The sequence below is a fragment of the Lupinus angustifolius genome, chromosome LG02 (assembly GCF_001865875.1).
Source record: "Lupinus angustifolius cultivar Tanjil chromosome LG02, LupAngTanjil_v1.0, whole genome shotgun sequence".
Taxonomy (NCBI): Eukaryota; Viridiplantae; Streptophyta; class Magnoliopsida; order Fabales; family Fabaceae; genus Lupinus; species Lupinus angustifolius.
In genome coordinates this window covers 9,041,290-9,068,155 of record NC_032010.1, presented here as the reverse complement: position 1 = coordinate 9,068,155, position 26,866 = coordinate 9,041,290, and the positions used below count along the sequence as shown (strand labels likewise).

The window sequence follows — 26,866 nt, the reverse complement described above, 5'->3', positions numbered from 1 at the left end:
CAACAATGGTTTGTTGAGCAAAGTACCGGTGCACTAAGCATAGTAACGATTCACTGAGCATGGCAACAATGGATTGAGCACAACAACGGTGTGTTGATCACACCTTATTTTGCATCAGGCCCTTCGCCTAGCTTCTTCCACACTCGACGTGACTTCCAGCTCAGCGCCACCTATGGTGAGCATAGAGGAGGTGTTTTGTGGCTGTTACATATTTATTCCATTTCAGCCCATTCTTGGCCCAATTAGTTTTTTTTCATCCTAAAACACATATGGAAACTTGGAAAGTGGAATTAGTATGATTTATCATCAAAATATCAATTATGATTACATAAAATAATTGTTTAGAGCCCAAAATTATTAAATTAGCCTTATAAATTAAGGTAATTTTGGCATTTAATAACTCTACCAAACTTAAGACCTTGTTTTTCCCCAAACAAAACTAAATGTTTAGGCTCAAATCATACAACATGATTTTAGAAAATTCAGAGTTCAACATACAAGTTAGCTTTATCAAAGTGTTATCAACTTTCATCCCAAAACACTACTCAAACATAATTCAAAATGATGGTTTCTAAACACTTAGACTTTTCAACTAATTCAAATTCGGAACAAATTGTGATAGTGATATGTTTCAGAATGCAATCAAAATGTTCATCAACTAAGAAAGGCATCATAATGTTAACTCCTGTATAAGTGTATATGTGTTTCTCTCAACTTAAGCACAAAGATAGCATGAAATCAAATTTGGCATACATCTCATACAATTATTAGTGATAGTTTCAACATCAATCACTAAGGCCTTTTTTTGTTGTAATATGGTTGGCTACAAGCAATATTATTTTTTCGGATAGAAAAGTTCTAATCGGCTAAGAGAGCTAATTCTAACTTATACATCAATTTTTACTTGTACTACAAGTCTTTTGTTTGTAATTCCCATTTTCTCTTCTTTTAATTTTCACACCATTTACCCTTTTGATTGTTTTTTGCTCCTTCTTGTGGAATATTATTTTCTTGTTTTCCATGGGATGGATGGTGGAATACAACACTTATTTACCTTTTTTTCTTATTTTCCATGTGTTGAGCACAAAGGAACTGATTTGTGGCTATTGCATGTTTATTTCATTTCGAGCCATTCTTGGCCCAATTAATCATTCTTTAGCCTAAAACACATATGGAAACTTGTGAAGTGAGATTAATACAATTTATCATCAAAATCTCAATGATGATGACATAAAATAAGTGATTAGAGCAAAAAAAAATTGTTAAATTTCCCCTTATTAATTAAGGTAATTTTGTCACTTAACAGTGGTATGTCTCTACTATGGTTGCTATTCGCAAGGATTGAATGGCCAACTTCCCTTCAAAACTTGGATATGATTCTATAATTTGTGAATGATATATTTAAGCAAAATTCATAATTGATAAAAGTATTAAATTCGGTGAAAACGGTTACAGGGCTAACAATAATAGGGAAGCTTTTGCAATTGAAGGATAGGAAATCGGACAAGACATTCACACATTTTATTGATGTAGGAAGGTTAGTTGCACGTATCGCAAGAGGGAAAGGACTGATAGGATTTGCACAAGTTTGGCGTCTGATGTTAGAATGATCATTATAATACCTTTCCGGATAGGGAGTCGGGCCAAAAAATCAAAAATCATTGCTTAGCCATGATGTAGCTTTTTAGGCCATCTGAGCGCATTTTAGACTCGAAACCCTTTGTCCTTCCGACCACATCAAGTGACATCGAGCAGGTTTTCTCCTATTTCTTTTTGTAGCTTGAATAAATGTGGGAGATCAATTGGTAACAAGAGCATATCTTCAAGGTATTACCTCGACTTTTACTACGACCCTAACTCCTTTGATTGAACAATTGGCGACTTTAACAAATCAGGTGATGAACAATGCTAACAACGAGAACCTACAAAGAGAAAAGGAAGGAGAACCAGATAGGGTTCATACGATAGAAATAACAATCGTGTTGTTATTGTGGGAAATTCGAGTTTTGAAGAAGAAGAACGTGAAGAGGAAGAGATGGTTGACCAGGAAAGTTAGCAGTATAACCATGACTACCAAGTGAAGGTTGATATTTCATTGCTCTAAAAAACTACGGGAGTTGACAAGTTTTTGGATTTACAGATTGATGTTGATAGTATTGTTGTTGTGTCGTGGGATAAGTTTGATCATCAAAGGCCATGGCGAAGGAAAGGGATAGTCAGAACATGGCGAAGGATGAAATAGTTGATGTTAGTGTTAAGTGCCAAAATGTTAATGAAATGTGTATGATTTTGGGGCACCTTGTGTGGATTTATGATGTAATTGCATACAATTTCCAATAATCTAGCAATCTTGTATTGTTTAGGAATTTAAGTAATTGTTGTCGTTTATAGGTTAAGAAATGATGAAAAAGGAGGAAAAATAGAGAAGAATATTTTTCTGAACAGCACTAGCCTCGCCCAAGCGAGGTAATGGTCACTCAAGCAGGTTCTTTCATTTCAATGTTTCAAGTAATTTATGTTTAAGTAGTTGTGTGTGACTATATGTAGTTGTTTTTATTTCAAGGGTATTCAATCATGTATGTGCTAGTCTGTCTATGAGTAGTAATGTGTTTAACTCAATAAAGTGTGCATGTTTAGAAGAAAATTCAAAAATAAATTCAATTGTGTTTTCATGCTAGAAACAAATTGTGTAGACCTTGTGAATAGCAAGTGACTAGTGTTATGAGTTTGACTGATTTCAGAATGTGGATGCATAAATCAGACACAGACTGAATAGGTTGAATAATGAACAATTTAATCAAAGGATAATAACCTTCAAACTGGTGAGAGAGTGTATCCAAATACAGATGAGTGACTTTGCTGGATTATGTCAATTAGCTTTGCCTGATTTTTATGTCAATTGCCATTAAGCATGGAATATCAAGGAAAATGATTAAGGCCTAGTTTAGGAGAGTTAAGCTACAGCCAGAAAGCCAACCCTTATGAATCATGAATCCAATTCTTTGTAGCCATTTGAGCTGAAAATTTCTTTTTCAAAATCATGTACCCAAGCCACAATGAAATACATCAATCCCCATACCCATGGAGAAAAATCATTAGTGCATATGGTTTTTAATTGTTATGTTGGGAAATGGACGAAATTGTGATTTCTGTATCTGAGTTGGAATGTGAATCAGAAATTCTCCTTCTTCAATTATGTGTGAATGATGAGCATGAGGCAGTGAAAAAAACAGGAGTGTGAATCATGCTAAAATAAGTGAAGACTCAAAAGAAAGAGTCAATTGAAGAAGGAGAATCAAAATGGTTAGTAGCATAAGCGATGATTTGGTGAAAGAAAGTTTAAAGTGGACTTTATAAAGTGAACAAGTGAAAGAAGTTGGAGTACACACTAATGGTCTACCTCTTTCTTTGTATCCCAGAAAAACAAAGTTTCTTTGTAGCCAAGCCTCATTACAACCATATGTCAAGTCTACCTCTTTCTTTGTATCCCAGAAAAACAAAGTTTCTTTGTAGCCAAGCCTCATTATAACCATATGTCAAGCCCTTGAGATCCTTGATTGAACATGTGTACATGGCATAATTGAAATGACAGGCAAAGTTAAATTGTATGATTCTAGTAAAAAATTGAGTGAAACACTCCACCCGAGAGCATAAGATATTTCCTATGATTGAATTGAGTAGTTGTTCTTGCTATTCTATTTGAACTTAAACTGCATACATATTGTGTAATCACTCGGAACTTGGATCACTATGATCAAGCATGAAACAAGTCTTCTTGAAAAAGTTTCACCATGATTCTAGATGATGGACACAATTGAACTAAATTGTTTAAAAATCAAGTTCACTACTTTGTTGAGTTGAATCCATTACTTTTCTTGAGGACAAGCAAGATTCTAGGTTGGGGAATATTTGTTAAGTGCCAAAATGTTAATGAAATGTGTATGATTTTGGGGCACTTTGTGTGGATTTATGATGTAATTGCGTACAATTTCCAATAATCTAGCAATCTAGCAATCTTGTATTGTTTAGAAATTTAAGTAATTGTTGTCGTTTGTAGGATAAGAAATGATGAAAAAAATAGGAAAAATTGAGAAGAATATGTTTCTGAACAACACTAGCCTCGCCCAAGCGAAGTAATGGTCACTCAAGCCATACTTTAGAGGAAAATCACCAGAAAACACTGGTACCCCTCGCCCAAGCGAGGGAGCCTCGCTCAGGCGCTATTTCAAGACAAAAAACCTCATACTTATTGTTTATCCCTCGCCCAAGCGAGGGAGCCTCGCCCGGGAGAGGTGTTCAGACGTGGAAATGCAACTTCTCTCGCTCAAGCGAGAGATCTGTCGCTCAAGCGAGAAGAGTTTTTAATGCTGAAATTTACTCTCTCGCTCGAGCAAGAGTCTCTAGCTCGAGCGAGAGTCTCTAGCTCGAGCGAGAGACCAGAAGTCTGGAACAAATATAGGCGGTTATGAAAAGCAGAGGAGGGTTATCCAACCATTTTTCAAGCTTTTTCATAGGATTTTAGAGAGAGAAACACTAGGGAGGAAGGGAGAAGTCGTGGGAACGACTTTAGATCCAGAATTTCTTGTATTTTTCATGATCAGAATGTTGTAATGGCAAGGATGAGTGGCTAGTTCTTCGTTTTTGGGATTCGAAATGTAATCTTCTTACCTTGTACTCCTGGATTCGTTTCCATTGTAATTGTTATTTGATTTTGGAAAGTTTATCCCTTGTTTATTGCTTGATTTCAATTAGCAACTGAATTCATGATTTAAGGTTCAAGCTGGGTGATTTCAATTTGATTTCTGAATGTAACGAGCTGGGTGAATCAAAGAACCACAAGGTGGCCTAGTACATTAGTCGCTTAAAGGGTTCTTTGTAGGAGAAGATGGGTTTGTAGACTATGTGGATCGTGGCTGAGGCATCCACTATAGCTTTGAAGGCTGAATTGATGGAGAAGTTCCCTCAAAATTTCTCATCATTTAGAAAGTTTTCTCCCTAGAATAACTTTGAGGCAGTAGAGGATAAGGTTAATAACACATCAGCCAAGGATCATAACGCTATAAATAAAGGGGCCAACAGCTCTAGTGGTGCCTGGAGAATAAGGCAACCATCCAGAAACCAGCTAAACCCTACGCTAAACCAACTAGTGATAAGTGTTATTATTGTAGTGGGCAAGGCCATATATCTAATGTTTATCCTTTAAGAAGAAATGTCGATATTCTAAACGAGGAGGATGAGAAGGAATATGAGGGAAATGAGTATGAATGAGTTAAGTTTGCTGAAAAGGAGTCTGAGGAAAGGGTAAACTTTATGCTCTAAAGGATCTTGTTGTCATTCAAGGAAGAAGGACAATGGAAGAACATGTTTCGAGCACATTGTTCTATTAAGAACAAGGTGCATAATTTGATTGTGGATAATTGAAGTATTGGGAATTTGGTTTCACAAATGCTAGTAGAGTACTTAAAGCTGGCAATTGAGCCTCGTTAGACACCATACACCTTAGGATGAGTGAGCACAATTTCACAAGTTAAAGTTTTGCATGCTTGCAAGGTGCCTATTTCCATTGGGAAAAGCTATAAAGAGGAGGTAATATGTGATGTTCTTAATATGGATGTGTGCCATGTTCTGCTTGGACAATTTTGCCGGTATGATAATGATATCACATACAGGGAAGAAATAACATGATGATGTTTACTTGGGAAACACACAAGATTCTTATGGCTCCTATTTTGCACTTTGATGAGACTCTAAGGAGGTAGAAGTCGAGTTTCTTGGTGATGACGCAAAGTGAAAACGAGCTTGATGAGGCTGTTAAAAAACTGGATGTTTCTGCCGAATGGTGATTAAAGGGTTTATGAGTGATGTTAAGGAGGAACAAACAATTCTAGAAGAGGTGCTAGAGGTTCTAGGGGACTTCCATCAGTTGATTGTAGATGAGTTGCCTCCTATGCAAGATATTCAATATCAGATTGACCTAATTCTGATGTCTATTTTACCGAACCTTCCTCACTACCATGTGACCCCTAAGGAGAATGAGCTCTTAAGGGAAAAGATTGAAGACTTGTTGAAGAAAGGGTTCATTCGTGAGAGTATGAGTATATCTACAACACCAGTCCTTCTAGTCCAAAAGTGAAACCAGTGGTGAATGTGTGTTGATAGTAGAGTCATCAATAAGATAATTATCAAGTATCGATTCCCAATTCCCCATTTGGAAGATATGATTGACGAGTTGGCAAATTCTATGGTGTTTTCAAATATACATCTAAGTATTGGATATCATTAGATCATAATCAAACCTAAATATGTATGGAATACAACTTTCAAGAGCAAATATGGATTGTATGAGTGGTTGGTGATGCCTTTCGTGTAGTCAAATGCCCCTAGCATCTTCATGAGTTTGATGAATCAGGTTCTACGTTCATTTATTGGTTCTTTTGTGGTGGTTTACTTTGATAATATTCTGATTTATAGTAAGACCAAGAAAGAACAAGTTGAGCATGTGAAACAGGTGTTACAAATCTTACAAGAGAACCAACTGCACATTAATCTGAACAAATTTACATTCAACACCAAAAAATTGGTCTTCTTAGGCTTTGTTGTTGGTGAATAAGGAATTCAGGTTGATGAAGATAAGGTGAGGCTATCAGGTAGGACTAACAATAAACCGAACCAACTCAGTATTCGTTCGAAACTCGAATCGTTATTTAGTTTGATAAACTTGGTTCATGAACCAAATGAGTTGAATTTGAGCTGGAAATTGAGTTTGTTAAATAAGCGAGCCGAACTTGAGTTGGATACAGTTCGACTCGTTAGGTTTATGAGTTGTACACATATATATATATAACTAATTTTTATGTTTATTATAATCTATGCATTATTTTTTATATTTAGCGTTATTGTATAAATAAACAAGGTTATATTTATATATACAAACAATATTTCTTTGAAAAGAATTAATTATTTGAGTTAATGAACCAACTCAAACTAAGCCGAACAGTTAGCGAACTTTAGCCAAGCCGAACTCAAGCTAAAAAAATAAATCGTATCGAACTCGAGTCGAGTTTTGAGCTAAATCAATCCTTATTGAGCTGAACTCTTTTTGCCTTGATCAAGGAGAAGCTATGTACCGCACCAGTGCTGACACGTCCTAATTTTGATAAAGTTTCTCAAGTTGAATGTGATGCTAGTGGAGTCGGAATAGGAGCTGTGTTGTCTTAGGAGAAGAGACTAGTGGCCTTTTTCAACGAGAAATTAAGTGATGCTCGCTAGAAATGGAGTACTTATGATCATGAGTTCTATGCGACCTTTTGAGCTCTGCATCAGTGGGAACATTATCTGGTTTAAAGTAAGTTAATTATGTTCACTGACCACCAAGCTTTGAAATTTCTTTATAAGCATAAGGTGATAAACAAGATGCATGCTCGGTAGGTGAGTTTTCTGTAGAAATTTCCTTTTCTTATTCAGTATAAATCAGGGGCTCTTTACAAGGTAGCAGTCGCGTTTAGTAGGAGGGATTCCTTGCTCATTACTTTAGTGCAAGAGATTGTAGGCTTTGAGTGTCTAAAAGAGTTTTATGAAAGTGATTATGGATTCAAGGAATTATGGGCCAAGTGCAGTGGTAAACACCCTTGTGCAAATTTTCATGTTCGAGATGACTACCTTTTTAAAAGGGATCGTCTATGCATGGTGGTGGTCTTAGTGGTCATCTAGGTAGAGACAAGACCATTGCTAGCTTGGAGGAGAGATATTATTGGCCATACTTGAGGAGAGATGTTGGTGCTATAGTGAGGAGGTGTTACACTTGTTAGGTTTCAAAAGGTTAGTCTCAAGATACTGGTCTTTATATGCCTTTACCCATTCCTGATCATATTTGGCAAGATTTAGCCATGGATTTTGTGTTAGGTTTGTCTTGTACAGATAGTAGACATATTCTCCAAGATGACACAATTTATTGCTTATAAGAAGACTGTTGATGCGTCCAACATAACCAAACTATTTTTCGGGAAGGTTGTGCACCTTCGCGGGGTTCTACATCAAATACTTTAGAGAGAGACACCAAAATTATGAGTCGTTTCTCGATTACTATTTGAAGGTTGTTTGGAATAGCATTGAACAAGAGCTCTACAACTCATCCGTAGACTGATGGACAAACTGAGGTAACCAATAGAACTTTGGGAAATATGATTCGAAATATTTGTGGAGATAGGCCTAAGCATTGGGATCTTGTTTTGTCTTAGGTGGAATTCGCTTATAACAGCATTGTGCACTCAACTACAGGAAAGTCACCCTTTTCTCTAGTTTACACTTTTGTTACTAATCATATGGTTGATTTGGTTAGGTTACCTAAGATACATGGAGTTAGTGCAGCGACTAAGACTATGGTTGGGGAAATTGTTGTTGTTAAGGAAGTTGTCAAGGTTAAGTTGGAAGCTAGTGGGCAGAAGAAAAAGGTTGTCACTGACAAACACAAGAGAGTTAAAGTTTTCAATGTGGAGGGCGATGTGATGATGTTCTTACGAAATGAGAGGTTTCTAGTTGGTACTTACAACATGCTGCAACCACACAAGTGTGGTTCATTCAATATGACTCGGAAGATCAATGGTAATGCCTATGTAGTAGCTTCCTCGAATTCCATGAATATATCCAATATATTCAATGTTGTTGACATTCACGAGTATTAGGCATATGAGGCCATTTATCAAGAACAGAATGCTCGTTGCGCGTATTAAAGACGAAGTCACTTGTAGGAAAGGATCAGCAGGATTTGCGCAGATTTGACGTCTAATGTCAGAATAATCATTATTATACCTTTCCGGATAGGGAGTCGCGCCAAAAAACACAAATCATTGCTTAGTTGTAAGGTATAGGCTTTTAAGGTCATCCGAGCCCGTTTTAGGCACGAAAATGACATTTTAATAATTTTAGCAATTTCTATTTTATTTCTTTTTTGTTGGATAATTCTGCATTAGGTTTTCCATTATATATTTAAATACTTTTGGCAATATAGTTGTGGCTTATTATCTTATCCTTAATAAAAGTTCAAGAGTGTTTTTTCTCGTAGATTCTAGAGTTTATCTGTCAAGTTTGTGCTTGCAAACTTGTGTTTATCATTCTAGATTTGGCACATGCCAACCCTTTGTGCTTCCGACTGTATCATTTATTCATTGTTCTCAACTCTATCCAAATTGCCAAGGTGGTCAGTCAACCCAAAAGTTCATTTGTTGGTGGAATTTAGATTAGGTGCCTTAAAAAATGTTTATTTATTAGTGGAGTAAGATGACATCGATTACTATTCATAATACTAAATTATTAATAAGCTAACAATGAAACCGTTGTCATCAAATACACAACAGTAACAAGGTAATAGTGTATGGCAATCAATGTTGAAGAGAGGAGAAACTACTATGAAAATAAAAATTGATTAAAAATATAATAAATAAATGTCATAGCTAAAATAAAAAATACAATAATATTGTGTATAAAAAATAATGATATGGAATCAAAATTAAACTAAAACTCATGTGTGAGAATCTTTCATTATTCATGACTTAATATTATCTTTATATAGGTATCCACTTTATCAATAATTAAAGTTTAAAGAATATTAAAAAGAAAAATATTTAATAATAATCATTACAGAAAACGCAAAAAGTTTCTCATTTCCTTTATCTATTTTCCCATTTAATTAAATTTCCACAATATATAACCAACTGACAACAATTTGTTGTTGCTATTCTATATTAAATATAGATAGATATAATTAAACATAATAGTTTAACCTTAAAATTTAGGGAGTCGCCTAAAAAAATAAATTCAAAGTTAAAAATCAATGTAAAATATAAGAAAGCAAAGTATTATTTAACCCAGTTTATATTTTTGGGGTGACTTCTACAATACATCCATTAAAAGGTGTCATGAGGAAGAAGGTAGTAAATTGTAGCTTAGCCTATTGACAAAAACCCTGGTATAATTTGAAAGAATTTAATATTTGTGCATTCTTAGTGGAAAACTTTTTGTACAGACAAAACATTATCTACCATTGATTTATATTACTTTTGTTTGAAAATCAACGATGATTAACATATGATTGATGGATGATGTGTTGATAATGTAAAAAAAGTTACATTATCAGTGTATACATATTAAATCCAATTTGAAAATAGATAAATCTACTTTGCAACAATTCTAAATTGCACGAAAGAATATTTACTGGTTGATTCATGATTGAGTCGCTCTCTTTAAGACGTTTCATGACATTGCCTAAAATGTGCAACCAGATTATCAACCATGTCACCTCGAGGAAAAAAAATAGCTCAGTTCTCTATTTTCGAATTCTTACTACATTCAACGAACCGATCTCGAATATACTCACAATATAATTATCAGTACCAACTTTCGAAATACTAGAAGTATACCTACCCATGTCAATTCTATTTTCCCACAATATGACTACTAGTGTTAGTTCTCGAAATTCTCACAATTTGGTTGTCTATGCCAATTTTAGTACCATAGAAAGAAAAAGAGAGAAGTTGGCCGAAAATGCTTAGGCAAATATTATGAGGAAGAAAGAATAAAGTGGAGGAAATGATGCTCGACTAGGACGAGAAAATATGAAGGGATGAGACCTCTATTTATAACCTGAGGCCTCCAACGACCACCTTCATCTGACGACCCAGATGGGAGATTACATCCCAAACAACCATGAGATTTGACGGTTAAGAGGAGTTCAACAGTCACACGACCATATTTTCCTTCACTTTGATCACATCTTCATGACCACTCTTAAACTGTGTGTTGACTCAGCCACACGCGTGCCACATGTGTGTTGACTTGATTAGCCACTTTTACAAAAAGAAAAATGAAATAAAAATATTAGTTTAAAAAAATATGTTGAGCCTAAGCTTGACCTAACCCTGCCGGCGGCGGTGAAGGTGGTGGTGCACGCACGTGTGTGAAAATGTTTTGTTTGTATGAGTCTTCACCAACCACAAAACTCATTATACCCCTTGGGGAACACCCTATATGGGGAACTTAAGGTTTATAAAGCCTTTCAAACTTCCTCCTCTATCCAATGTGAGACTTGTGGCTTGCAACAATTCTAAATGACACGAAATAGTACTTATAGTTGAGTCACGACCAGGTCGCTCTTTTTAATATGCTTAGTTGCTCTACTCAAAATGTGCAATCATACTATCAACCACATCGTCCCCAGGATAAAACAACCCAAATATGTTATCGAATTCTTATTGCACTGTAAGAACCAATCTCGAATACACCCACCATAATATGATTATCACTGTCAATTCTCAAAATTGCTACAATATGGCTACAAGTACCATTTCTTGAAATTCCCACAATATGACTACTTGTGCCGATTCTTTTCTCACAATAGTGACTATCGGTGTTAGTTCTCGAAATTTCCACAAGTTGGTTGTCTGTGCCAATTCTTAGTGTCACATAAAGAAATGGGAAGAAGTTTGTCAGAAATGTGTCGGCGGAAAATATGAGGGAGAAAGAAAAACTTAAATAAAAACGCATTGAACTTGGGGCAAGAAAATATGAAGGGAGAAGACTTCTATTTATAACATGAGATTTTTTCCAAGTTTCTCATCTTTCCTATGTGGAACTTGGGAGTTATTTTTTCAAAACTCTTCTATATGGGACTTGAGAGTTTTTTAGATTTCACATCCAAAAGTTCTCACTAATGACTTCCAACAAACCATGTTACATCATACATGTTTGCTATAGATGACTACATTGAGTTTCTCAAAAAGCACATTCCTACATATATTCTTGAGCAAATGCACATGTTGGTTACTTTGAGAGCAAGGTTTTGCAACCATTACTATATATATTGTGGATGAAATTACAATTGTGATTACAACCAAATTTCATGATAGAATCGACTAACACAAATAAGAATTTACAAGAACATTTGGAGATTTTTGTTTCTAAGTAGAATAGTCAATTTCAAGCAATACTCCACTAATTATGTACTAACCAAGTTTCCATTGATCAGTCTTTTAGGTTAGATAAAAAAATTATGTTCAAGTCATTTTATTTTTGTCCAAGTTACTTCTTCTTTTTTCCTTCGAGTTTCTTCTCATTTTTAAGGTTTAAGTTTTGATAGTTTTCATCTAATTCTTCTTTGTAGAACAATACTTTAGTAGATGAAGGAAAAGAAATAAAAGAGTAAGTATTGAATATATAGACAGCAAAAGTTATAGAAAATAAGGTATACCTCTGGATATATTAGAAAAATGAGTTAGATTATGAATTGGACCTTGAACACATCAAATCATTTTAGGAAGTTCTTTTTTTCATGGTAGCATACTCTAGTTCGTTAGAAAATTTATTATTGGGTTATCCATACATTAAGACCATGATTAAATTATCCTAATAAAATTTGAGTTTTTGGGATGTTGCAGGAAGTAAATTCTTATATTTCAAGAGCTGACAGAAGAACAATTTTGCATGATGAATCCATGTTCTCATCTTTATTTTTGGTATGACTTAACAGAATTTTGGTATAGAAATCTTTCTAAAATGGACATTCATTTTCTCTCTCATGTAAATAATGGTAAACTAGTTATGATTTGGTGTGTCGGGGACTGTAACTGTTTCTGATGAATATTTATAAAGGATTTCATTTCCCCTAAAGGCAAACCGTTGGATATTCACTCATTAAGTTCATATCAGTTATTAGTTTTAAAATTCCTACAAATTATAAAAATAAACCACTTATCTTGTAACCCCTTAAAATAAATAGTTATATTAAATATAAGATGTCTAAATTAATTGGAGATTATAAATTTCTAACAACTATGTTAGTCTCTTGTACTTAATTGGTTGTATTACATTTTTCTCGCTCTTAAAATGTTATTAAATGGTAGTTAGGGTGTAGCTATCTGGAAAATATTTTAAGAGTATTTTAGTGAAATCGGGAAGGAAACAGATTTATAAATTATTTCTTTTTAAGAAAATAACTTTGATACACTTTGAATACATATTATTGATGAAGTATAGAGAATATCAATATAATAGATACTTCATATGAGCCAAATTATTGAGGCATGAGACAATACATTAGTTACAACCAGTGTAATCAAATTGATTAAAACATGTTAAAACAAGTTTATCACTTTAAACTGGATCTGACAAATTTTTGAAAGTCCATTATTATGATTTGAGTTGTGATTGTAAGATTTTAATCTTATGTGTTTCATCATGCATGTTTTTATTAGTATTGCATGTTATGAATTATGATAAGAATTTGTGTTTAATATATGCATTTTTATATATTAATAATTATATTAAATATATAAGTCTTATAGCATTCAATCTAATTTCTCATTTGCTATTTTACAACATTGCTTTTAGGAATGTCAAAAAAATTCGACATATAGATATTGTGGAAATATCGTAATGGTTTTTACTCGAATTTTTATATATTTTATAGTCTTTTTATTTTTTTTAATATTTTATATCACTAGTGTGCAACAAACACTTTGTATCTGTCTGCCAACATTCTTATTTTAAGGTACTAGGTGGGGATGGCAATGGGTTCCCGGACTCGTGGGTATCCACAAAAAATATCTGCAACGGGTCAGGTCTGGGTCCATGTTTTTGGACCCACATGTAATTAAGACCCGAGATCTTAAGACTCGTTGTTGGATGGGTCTGGTTCGGGTAATGAGGTATCCAGACTCACGAGTACCTGGACTCGCTATTCATTCATATATATTGTTACTTCATAATGTTATATTGTTAATTTATTAATGTGATTGTTATGTTATTGAAGATTGTTAAACAATGATGTTATATTATTAAGTAGTGACGTGATGTTATGTTGATAACCTATATGTATAATGCAATATTTTTTTGACTGAACATTTTTTACTAAATCAATTTTACATAATAATATTAAAATAATAAATTTAAAATGAGTTTAAAACTTTAAATATTTTTTTAAAAATTTTCTCGTGTTGATTACATAAATAACATATAAGATTGTAGGAATCAAACACAAAATTATATGAATTACTCGCAATTATTTGTAATGTTTTTTGAATTTGTGGGTATCTGCAGATCTGATGGGTACCCAAGGACCTGCGGGTAGCAGACCTGATAAGTATCAGCACGGGTCTAAGTACAAAAGTGAAGCAACAGAGTGGGTCTGGATAATGCACTACTCGGACTCATCCAGACCATTGTTTTGTAGAAATAGAATGTCTTTTTATATTGTACCTACTTTATATTATAATTGTTTTGTCTTTATTTGAACTTGTGTGTACAATTACTTCGTGTCTGTTGGCAAATATTGCATGGTACTACGTATTCAATTTTTTATATATCTCGTTTTTTGTGTTTATGATAATGTTCAATTTAAGGTAAGATATGTTGTTAATTAATATGTTGGTGGTGGTTACTTAGGATTATATGGTTTTTTGTAAAAATTAAATAATATTAAGGGCAAAACAGAAAAATTACACAATGGTGGAAGTTACACCATGTTTTCCCTTTATACTGGTAGTATACCCGTGCATTCGCACGGGTCGCTCCATCTTGGCTCTATGTAAATAAAAATAGTAAAATACAAAGGTATATAAAAATTGAAAATAAACAATTTGAAGTGATAAATTATTAAAGTATCAAATTTGAATTAATCAGCCACATTATGTAGTTAACCCTACAATTTGTAGAAGTACAAATATAAAAATTGAAGAATATAAGTCTAAGTAAAGTATATAAAAATAGAACGCAAACATCATTTTCATCACTTTGTAACTAAGACAACATGTTTTCAGTCCTTTTTTAAAGTTTTAAAAAATAACTTAAAACAGGTAAATAAATAATATTTGTTATTTATTGATATGTCTTAAATAAAATTGCATATAAAAAGTGTTTTACACAATTGAGTTTTTTCAATGCATTGGGTTAGGCAACTACACGATAGGCAGAAGTACAAAATAAAAAATCAATAACATCCCTGAGAAAATATTTCTTAACGTGTTGTAGCTAGCATATTTGTTAAACAAATCCAACCAATCGTTGATATATTTAGTTGGAAAATCAATAACATCCCTGAGAAATTATTTTCTTAAAGTGAATACATCACATGGTTACTTTCTCAAGCTATCACATAAGCATATTATAATACTATTAATCAAAGGTAGAACATACACAAACATAATATACATCTTTCTATGATGTTATCTTAGTATCCTCTCAAGTGTAGCATTATTCTTACATTTCCTAAAATCACTTACATGGAGCCTTCAATGAACAATGCTCCTTTTGTGGTTATGACATTGGTATCTATGAGCTAAAAGCCCAAAAGATTAATGTCCTCCATCAATATCTTGAAACTTCCAATCTTGTTTTCATTGATGATCTTCACCCAAAGTTTATTAGCATCAAATTGTTCTAACCAGGCCTCTACCTATGGAAAGTAACAACAATGTCATTAATAATTAAAGTTAGAGAATCAATTCATAAAAGAGAGAATAAGTTCATTGTGTCTTTTACATAATGCAATCCACATAACAGACATGTATAAACTATGGTTATTTTATTATAAAATGGAATTAGAAACAATGTTTTTTTTATTTTTAGTTATTATGGAACACATAAGAGATCATATAATGACAACGGCGGTGCATTAACGCAGCATGGGATTTAAGCGAAATAGAAACAAACATTTGAACCAACTCATACACACAAATATAAACATTGGATAATGAATTCAGTAAAGTGTAATAAGAGCCTTACAAAGTGATATTTGAGGTCCATGAATGACTACAATCCCCGAGCTGTACAATAATTCAAATAATTCAGAAGTTGTACTAAAATTATGAGAAAATTGCTTAACTTACCCAATAAACTTGATGAGATAATGACACACTAAACATACATGGGAAAAATAAGTTTCATTGAGTACAATGCACAAAATAATGGCTCATACAAATGCATTAAATAGAGTTCAATGGCTTAGATAGTGAAAAACTCTATTTGTCAAGTATTTATCTCTGTAAATATTCACATCAATAAATAAAAAGAGAGATATCAAAGAGCATAAACAAATAATATTTATCTTTGTAAACATAAGATGGACATAGAGACTCACTTTCTGCACTCTCTTAATGAACCGTACCAGATCATATCTTCTTTCAGAATTGTACTACAACCCAACATCAGAAAAATAAGAAAAATGGAGAGAGAGAAAAGAAAACATGTGAGTTGGGGTTTGAGAATTTGAACTAAAAAGGTATAAAATTGAACAATAAAGATTCATAATAGTACACTGTCAGGTGAAGGTTCATGAACATTCCAGAAGACATAAATGTCAATAACATCAAGCCTTCATATTTGGCTTTCTCAATTAGATCTTCCCACATCTACAACCAACAAATATTTCAAACAAATCACACATTAATGCAATATTTATCTCTATAAACATAAGAGTTTATAGAAATAAAATGTATTTAAAAAACTAATTTTGTGCACATGTGGTTTTCTTCATCGGTCGAGATCGAGAGCTCTAAGCTGTTGTAGGTCAATTATTTTGTCCATTTGCATATCTGAAAATGAAAAGATGAATAATTTATACATGTGAAGAAAAGAATGAAGGAAAAGTAAGGCACACATAAAATAAGAAATGCATAAAGTAATGACACATAAAAATGCAAATCTAGAAAAAATGTTATCTTGAAAAAATGAATAAGACACAGAGAATATAAAATGCACAAATAAGGACACAAAACATTCAAATGTGGAAAAAAAATCTTTTATTCTTAGTGAAAAAATCATCTTCAAGACACACATAATAACATTTTGAAGGAAGTGGGAGTTAACATCAAAAAATTAAAAATGGAAGGAACTTAAAAGAAAAAATCATACATTTGAGTAAGTGGGTGAACATAGAGACGGATCTGAAGAAAATGAGAAGAGTTGAAAGAGAGAATATAAGTATATTGAAAGAGAGAAGATGAAAGAGAGAGAAAAAATGTATATTGAAATGTTCAAAGACACACATGCAAGAAGAATGCATTTTAAAGTAAGTGAGACAAAGAAGTACTTATACTGAAAGATAAGAAGAGAGTGTGAAGAAAGAGAGAGAAAATTATTAAGAACCGGATATTGAAACAAGGAAGATGAAAGACTGAAAAGAATTATTGAAAAGAGAAAGAGAGAAATTGAAATGTCTATGAAATTTGAAATGTGATGTGACTTTCAATGTTACTAATTAGCATTAAATGACTCTCTACAAACCTTATTTTATTGTATATATTATTTTGGAATGCCTAAATTAACCCCACCAAAACTAAAGGTATAAAAACAATACTATATACATTTCAGTAATATACCATATACCATTTCGTTTTTAATTTTTTGAAACAAAAAAATTTGTTATTACAAAATATATAAATGTATAATTAAAATTAAAAAATTGTTGAGTATTTATAAATATCCACTATTCGTTCATGTGAATACCTATAAATATTTGTGTTTTGAGAACATGAAAACACCATTCTTCTTACTCGCCCGCCATCCCTAAATTTGCTTTTATATTATTAAGAAACCACTATTGACATAAACAGATTGCAATAAACAGATATGAATGTGACAGATTTGTTAATCAGAAATATGAGCCTATGGATTTATTTGAATAAAGACCATGGCCTTTGGAGGAGGAAAGCGCATCACAACAATTGATATAATGATTCAAGAAATTTGAGTTGAAACTCATAGAATATCAAACGAAGAAATAAATTGAATATTATGTATAATGAAATCATTAAATTGAGAAACTTCAATCAAAGTGTAATTCTAAATTTTTAATAAAATATATCAGAATTGTAATGACAAATTATTTATAATAAAAAATGGTTGTATTTAAGAGGGAGAGGAAGATATAGAAAAAGTTAGCACCAATGACTCCAAGTAATTGGAGACCTCTTTGTCCTTATTCACTATAGAAGGTAAATTGTCTAATTATATGTTTGGTATAAGTGAATCTATTTTCTTACCTTATAATTAAGAAATTAATTATTTTTGGGTGTATGATTGTCTTTTTGAACAAATATTACTGTTAGAAATTAAACCTTAAACTTTTGGTCTATATATAATGATGTGATAAGACTTTACATCCTTAGACCAACATCTCATTGATGTTATTAAATTATATGTTATACCAATAAATTGGAAATATTATTAGTATTTATCTTTAACTAAAACTTAAGATAGAAATATATAACTGATTATTCACTATTTATATTTAATAATAAAAGGAAAAGAGATAATATATTATACTACTTTTAAAGAGACATGAAAAGAAAGATATTAGAAAAATCTAATAAATTGATTATATTTCTTAAATTAGAAAATATGAGATAAACGTAATAAGAAATAGGGTATGATAGAAAAGGAGAATGATAGAAATTGGGGGTAGGTTTAGGTATTTCCCAGCAAAGAGGGTCTCTGCGCGTTGAAAACCAACACAAGGATTATACAAAACAGTTCTTACCCTTTTGCAATTCCACTGCATCCAAATCCAATTCCACTCTTTTTTTCTCAATCTTTTCAATTCAATTCAAAACACTTGTTCACATAGTGTTTGTGAAAAAGCTCACATTTTTGTTGCTTTTTTCAACCATTGATCTTCGGAATTAGTGTACATATATAACAACACAGTCACAAACACGATGAGACAAGACGCTGAATGAGATTGCTTGGTTTTTTTGTAACTGTTGATTGATTCTGATTTCAGTGACCACATCACTTCAAATCTTCAGATTTCAGGTATTTTTGCTATGCTATGAACCCTTTTCATTATATTAGATCCTTTATCTTTCTTTTCATCTTTTCTATTATTACTACTATTCTTTTTGTTTCACTCTTCCCCTTTTCTACTCTTCCTATATAGACAATATATATATATATATATATATAGAATTGCAAGTTTCTTCCTTTCCCAATATTCAAATATGTTACCAGAAATTTTGAGACAAAAAATGTGATTTTTAACTCAGTATTTGTTTACACACTTCGATATCACTAGATCCTCTTCCTTTACTTATTTTTTGTTCAAATGACAATGTGGGTTTGAGTTTTCTTCTCCTAAAATCACTTGGTTCTCTTGGAAGTTTTTATTTTATGCTAGTGTTTTTTACTTATTGGATGCTAGTTTTGTGCTTGATTGGTAGGGATGATAGTCATGGTGGCTTCAATTTTCTGTTTGCTTCTGTTTTAATTTGGAGTTATGGATCCGAGGTCTCTTGTTTACAGATCGGCACAAGTTTGAAGTCGGGCTGCTTCATTTTTGTCTGAACGTTTGTCAAATTCAGATTCTTGGATACTGATATTATGTTGGTCTTTTTCTCTTAGTATAGGATTTTGTGCAAAAAAGGAAAGTCAGGACAATTCAAACTTGGTCGTTGCAACAAACTTTAGTTCACTTGGTTTTATTTATGCGTCGAAAGTTATTCTGCTTCTGGAATTTTCCTTTGTACACGATTTATTATTAGCATTTCCTCATCCAATTATTAAAAGGAGATGAAAAGTTTGATATGTCTGTGCATAGAGTTCTGTTGCAATGCCCTCTAGTGAAGGTTTCAAATTAGTTAAGTTTGAACTTATATATGTTTATATATGTTTAATCTTTGGGTGCTTCTTCATTTTGTTAGTACTCTAGTAATGGTGTAGGGGAGTCCAAATGCTTTTCATCTTCATATGAGTTGTGTGCATGCTTTGAAAGGATGCTAGGAATTGACTACCAAATGTTTTGGTTCTTCTGAATTATTTATAGTTATTCGAGTGGCAATAAACACAAGATTCACTGATTTCAAAATCGGAAAGGGTTAGTTTCTTATTTTCATTGCCCATCTGAGTGTGAGTGTGACATGTCAGATATCACATGTTCCCTCGGGTTTGTTAACGTACATGTGCCTTGATTAATTGTCTTGTTCATCTTGTTTTACTCACTATTTACTGACCTTTTCTGTTACATTTCCGTCGGGAACTTTCTGCAATCCACTAATTTTGTTTGAACTATAGTTTTAATCACTTTGTCAATTTTATTTTTCAGTATCACTTCAACAGTTTGACTTGTCCAGCACCAACTTCTAGCAGTACTGTTTTGTGAGTCTTAAGAATTCTTCCACAAAAGGAAGATGGGCTCTAGAATCCCATCTCATCAGCTTAGCAATGGCCTTTATGTATCTGGGAGGCCAGAGCAGCCGAAAGAAAGGACTCCAACCATGTCATCGGTGGCCGTGCCATATACCGGTGGAGACATAAAAAAGTCGGGAGAATTGGGGAAAATGTTTGATATTCCTGTCGATGGATCTAAATCTAGGAAATCTGGACCAATAACAGGTGGTGCTCCTTCACGGACGCCATCTTTTGGAGGAGCTGGTTCAAATTCTGGACCGATGCAGCCTAATGCTGCTGTCCGTGCTGTCTACACCTCAGGTCCCATGACTTCTGGAGGCACTGGCTCAAATTCACTAAAGAAATCAAATTCTGGACCGTTGAACAAGCATGGAGAACCTATTAAGAGGACTTCTGGTCCCCAGTCCAGTGGAGTAACACGTCAAAATTCCGGGCCTCTTCCTCCAGTTCTTCCTAAAACAGGTCTTATTACATCTGGGCCAATATCATCTGGCCCGTTGAACTCTTCTGGTGCCCCTCGGAAAATTTCTGGTCCTTTGGAAGCTACAGGCTCAATGAAGCTGTCAGGTTCTGCCGCTGTTCACAATCAAGCTGTGACGATTCTCAGTGAACCTGTTGAGTTTTCCTTTAGAAGGAACATTCCAAAGGTGGTGTTATGGTTATTAATTCTGCTTTTTGTGATGGGTTTCATTGCTGGTGGTTTTATTTATGGAGCAGTGCACAATCCCATTCTCCTTATTGTGGTTGTAGTACTCTTTGGCTTAGTTATTGCATCCTTTACTTGGAATATTTATTTTGGAAGAAGAGCTATTATGAGTTTCGTCGCTAATTATCCAGATTCTGAGCTTAGATCGGCAAAAAATGGGCAATTTGTGAAGGTCTCTGGGGTATGTTTTAACTTCTCTTGTCTAACTTGTTGGTTAATCTTAGATTTTAGAGTCTACTATCTATGCACTGTCAGTTAAAGATTTATACAATCAATACATTCCCATTCATTTGTATTACTTTTTTGGAAGAGTCGATGATGATTAATCATGAATGATGGATGATGCAGTGATATTGTATAAAACTCATAATGTCAGTGAATACATTTTTTCTCTAGATTTTATTTTTAATTAAACTTATTGGCTAATCATTGGGGTATCTTTAGCTTGATTTGTTTTTTGTTATCACCTGTTAAGGAATTAAAACTAAAAAATGTCAAATGAAAAGTGCAAGAGTTTAATACACTGGAAATGTCAAAAGCATTTAATACTTTCTTCTTTAATTAATAAGATGTTGTTTTTGATTCTGTAAGACGTGCCCAAAGGCACCCATAAACAAAACACTTTTTAATTAGCATAGCGGAAAGATTAAAATCTACAAGCAGATTTGACCATGAACCCAAACTTTTGTCATCCATAAGAAATTATATGATTTCTATTCTAGGGAAACAATAGCTTTACTTTTATTAGCTATCTATAGTTATACAGCTAGGATAGATACCTGGTATTTCCACAAATATATAGCTCCTGTATGGTTTAGATGAAGGTAAGTATATGCAAGATGGAACTTTATCTTCTTAATTTCTTTCAAGGCATGGTCTCATCCTAAAGAAACATATTTGAAAATGAGAGTAAAACTTTATCATGGATGGAAAGTCCAGTGTAATTCTCATTGAATATAAGCTTTAAATGATATTTAGATAAGCGCATTTTGTTTTATGTTCCTGGTTTGCATGCTCTAACCATTTGCATATTAGTATCACTGTTATACTTCATCATTGACTTATTCTGATATCAGCACTTCCAAAATGATAGCTATAAGCTTATTTTGATATATGATGAAGGTTGTTACCTGCGGTAATGTGCCTCTCGAGTCATCTTTCCAGAAAGTCCCCAGATGTGTTTATACATCAACAAGTTTATGGGAGTATCGAGGATGGGACTCCAATGCTTCCAATCCTTCACAACGTCAATTTAGTTGGGGCATGAGATTCCTCGATGTAAGTTACTAAAATATTGTCTCGATTAGTTAATAGTTATGAAGGAATTTAAATACTTTAATCTGTTGTCTTATGAACAATTTTACTTCTGTTCAGGCATATTTCTTCCAATAATAAAATTTCAACTTTTTTTATTGTTTTGAATTAGTAGAGCTATCGTGCTTGAGGAAAATGATGGTAATGGTTTTTCGAGTATGATGATGTTCCACCCTTATTGTCCAATAACTTGAGGACTTATTTAGACAAGCTTTTTGTTTTCTGAGCAAAGGTTAAAATCAGATGGATGCTATACTGTTAAGCCAGTCACAATGTATTGAGACAATACATGTTTTCCTTCAAGCTTTTCATGGGAGTTCTAGGATAAAATGACCTGTTTGTGCGAATACTTGGTTACCTAACATTCTATTTTCTTCATTGGTTATGTGAACCATTACTTCATTTTTCACTCATTTGACCCAAATATATGTCATGTGACAGAGGCGAGTGGTTGACTTTTACATCTCAGATTTTCAGTCTGGTTTAAGAGCACTGGTTAAGGCTGGTCATGGAGCAAAGGTGACCACCTATGTTGATGAAGAAGTTATCCTCCAAGTTAACCCTACTAAGGAAGAGTTGTCTCCGGAGTTCCTCCAATGGGTAGGAGAGAGAAATCTTTCAAGTGATGGCCGCATCATGCATCTGGAAGAAGGGTAATAGTTCTCTTTTATGTTTCCCTCCTTTTTGCTCGTTTTTGGGATATACTAACCTTATTTGTCTCTTGATGTATGGGAGTCTCCAGTCATGACTTAAAGATGTATACCTATGCAGTTCAAATTCTTTTGACATGTTTATTTTAGGTTTTCTCATTCGGGAGATTCTCTTCATTGTTTGTACATTTACATATGATGTCAAATCTTGAGTCAAGAGAGATTATAATGAAGAAGGAAGGTTATCTTTACATGTACATGTATATAAAACTTTTACTATCACTTTCAGGTATATTAAAGAAGGAAGCACAGTGAGTGTAATGGGAGTTGTTCAGAGGAACGACACTGTGATTATGATTGTTCCTCCGCCGGAGCCGATCACAACGGGTTGTCAATATACCAAGTGTACTTTTCCAGCTAGCCTTGAGGGTATTATTTTAAGATGTGAGGACACATCAAAGACTGATGTGATACCAGTTTAACAGTGTGTGATTGGTGTTCTTAGAAAACTATTCTTTTAATTCCTATTTATTAGTGTTGGTATATCTTATTTACATTTTGTCATCATAGATTAAGGTGGCAAAGTTGTTTGGCATTTTGTCATTCATAGACTAAGGATGGCAAAGTTATTTCACAACTTGTCATCAATAGATTAAGATGGCAAAGTTCCTTTATATTGGTGTATAGCTCTGGTTATGTTCTTGTAGGGTTTGTAAACTTTGGTAGTGTTTGATGCATGTGAAATTTTACATGTATGAGCATATTGTGATTATGCTAACATGCAAAATAGAATACAACTTTTCTGGTGTTTTCAAATTCTCTATTCATCATGTGCTGATTAAATCTATATGTAGGTGCTTGTTGATCTAAGTTGTAAGATATTTTACTTATCTCAAGCAAGGTTTCAAACAAGTGTTGGGGAGATTTTCCTATTTAAATAGATCCTATTGGATTGACTCTTATTAGTTGGGGTCTAATGCACCAGACTTGCTATTCGGTGGGGTTTGTAGAGAGTAAATATATACAACTTTATCCCTTAAGTAAATATACTATCTCTATATTTTAATTCGTAACTTTGAAGTCATAAGGTAGAAACTAGATATCATGTCTTATGCTATATTTTGTAGTGTTGTTAAAACTGTACCAGTTATCAAACCGATCAGAGTACTGATACAGTGGTATAGTGATTTAACCGATCGTTTAGTAATTAAACCGCATGCCGGTTAAACCGGACATACCTGCTTATATTTATATATATATAAAAACCTATAATAAAACAAATTTCAAATAGGTAGATACTCAAATTTATAATCCATATTCATAATATACTCAAAATTCACATAAACAAACAACTTTAAGTCTTTAACAAATTCAAAGTCTAAATTGTAAAACATATATCAATTCAAAAGTATCACTTAACAACCGCAAAATATAAATAAATGACACATGTTTACAACTCACTCTACAAAACAAATAAATCTGGAGTTTTAACATTTAACGTCAATGAGTTAAAGTTGTATTATATCGAGATTATATTTTTGCACCAAATCTTATCTTCAGACAGTACTCCAAGATTACACAAATTACACAAATGCAACTGACATTACACACGAGTGTTAGGAACCAAAATGTGTAATCTAAGCATGCCTTGGAAGCATGTGCCTTGAAGTGTTGAAGAAGAGTTGGAAAGATGGGTCACCTTGTAATAAGTTTTTAAGTTTTTTTTAAAAAAAAAATATGTGTATAAACCGGCCGGTTTAATCAAATACCGATCAGTTCACTGGTTTTGATACTTGGCTTGTTCAACATTTGTATCGTACCAGTTAGGGGTCTGATTCGCCAGTTTTCCAGTTGAACCAGCCTGTACTGCATTGTTTTTACATCATTGATATTTTGTGTATGCATAGACATATTGTACAAAAATCCATGCTATAATAGTGTTCTGTTATGAACTAATCATCCTTTATGAAGAACTTGACCTCAGAATTTTGTCAATGGCAAGCAATAGTTCATGTTAATCAAGCGTGTCTGTTAATAGATGATATCAACTAAATTTTAAACTAGGTCATTTAAAGATGATATTATCATCAAGTACTAGAAAGTTTTCTTCATGAATATTTGAAAGTTAATAACATCGCTCCTTTTATAGTCATTAATTAAATCCTTAAATATAACACTATTTTACATACTTATTTGACAGAGAAAAAGATATATATTCTGACACATTGCATTATCCACTATTTATTTTTAATTAATATTGACTTTTCAGAAAAAGTAACATGAATGAAGGGTGAATAATATACTGATTGTGTATACTTTTTTATACTGTTAGTGCATATATATTACACTTCATTTGATATAAGAATTTGAAGGGCCTGTATGTGGGATTTGTACATGCACGGGTATTACTGTTATTCGTGTATTCGTATGTTTTTGGCACATGGTTAAGAACAAACATGTTATCCGTGTATTCGTATGTTTAATAACACATATGTTATTCGTGTATTCGTTTGGTTAATAACACATATTACCCGTGCATTCTAGTGTTAATAACACACATGTTACTCATGCACTCTAACAGTTAAGAACACACATGTTATTCGTGCATTCATTCATATGGGTAAGAAAAAATATGTTATTTGTGCATTCATATGGTTAAGAGTATACATGTTACTCGTGCATTCGTGTGATTAGGAGCATACATGTTAAATGTATATTCTAATGATTAAGAAACAAACATGTTACATGTGTATTCACATGGTTAAGAACATTTATCTTACATGTGCATTCATATGGTTAAACAATCACATATTACTCGAGCATTCTCATGAGACATTGATTTTGACGAATATTTAGAAGCACATAAGTATGAATATTATTAAATGTATATTAGTAATATTGTGTAATAATTTGATAAAATAAAGCGAAATATATAGAAAGACAAAAATTGTGAATGAATCTCATTGGATATGTTTTCTAATGTAACGACACAATATCTTTATAACTTTTGTCGCATAGTAAGACATGATAATATATTAATCGTCCATAAATTGACAAATTATGCAACATAATGATCAAATATATAGTAAGACATGATAATATATAATTGAGTACAAACTATTATTATCATAGTAATATGAACTCATATGATATAAATAAATATTTGATCATAAAAATCATGAGTTTCATAATTATTGTTACAAAGTATCAAAATATATAAACTAATATTGTTATATCTGCAATTTTAATAACAAAGGTAAGAAACAAAATAAAATAAATCAAGTGTATTCAATGGTCTATATTTAAATATTTCATGTATTTTGAATTCCTAAAGAGGGTTTGCCATAAATTAGTTTGTTATTTCTTTTTGTATAAAAACAAAATAAATAAATCTATGAAAAATAAACAAAAAAATTAATGAAAATGAGAACTGATCTATAAAATAAGAACAAATCTACAAAATAAACACACGTCAATAAAAATTGCACTTTAAAGAATATTTTTATTTGTCATTTAATTTTATATTGATTCGTTTATTTTAAAAATATATTTTCTCTCTCAACCAATTATAAGTTATGAAAATATATTTCCTCTCTATATATATTTGTATTTTATTTAATATATAGAGTTATAATATATTTGTATTTTATTTAAGATTATATATATATATGTAGCTACTCAAATGAGAACAATTCTCATATAAAAATTATGAGAACAGTAAATATGACCTTATAACCAATCATGTATGGTTCATAGCTCTCTCTCTCTATATATATATATATATATATATATATATATATATGATAAGAATGAGAACAGAGGAGTTAAGAAGAATCAATGAAATCAGATTATGCTCATAAATATGACATTAATGTTAACATATCATTACACAATTATTATCAAAATCATTTTAAGTTTTAACTGAAATATAATCATAGCATTTAAGTCTTTAATCAATTAAAATTATTATCAATTATAAGACAACAAATGACAAACATAAGATTAAATTATAGAATAAAAGAGT

At 32.5% G+C, this 26,866-nt stretch overlaps 1 protein-coding gene and 1 long non-coding RNA gene across 3 annotated transcripts; both read left to right on the top strand.

Annotated features, from left to right (window-relative positions):
* On the top strand, nucleotides 4,881-23,665 carry LOC109335303. The gene is made up of 3 exons (XR_002106192.1): nucleotides 4,881-4,893; nucleotides 8,069-8,070; nucleotides 23,509-23,665. It is a non-coding gene; the product is annotated as an uncharacterized LOC109335303 (long non-coding RNA).
* Nucleotides 18,465-23,650, top strand: LOC109335287 (uncharacterized membrane protein At1g16860-like). 2 transcript variants are annotated; one of them, XM_019571421.1, is made up of 5 exons: nucleotides 18,465-18,801; nucleotides 20,087-21,059; nucleotides 22,001-22,156; nucleotides 22,634-22,845; nucleotides 23,132-23,648. In XM_019571421.1, exons 2-5 carry the CDS (start codon nucleotides 20,172-20,174, stop codon nucleotides 23,322-23,324), a joined length of 1,449 nt encoding a protein of 482 aa, XP_019426966.1. In that variant the 5' UTR covers nucleotides 18,465-18,801; nucleotides 20,087-20,171; the 3' UTR covers nucleotides 23,325-23,648. The 2 variants fall into 2 exon arrangements, with proteins under 2 accessions (XP_019426966.1, XP_019426973.1); XM_019571428.1 differs by lacking the exon at nucleotides 18,465-18,801 and having other exon boundaries at nucleotides 20,093-21,059; nucleotides 23,132-23,650.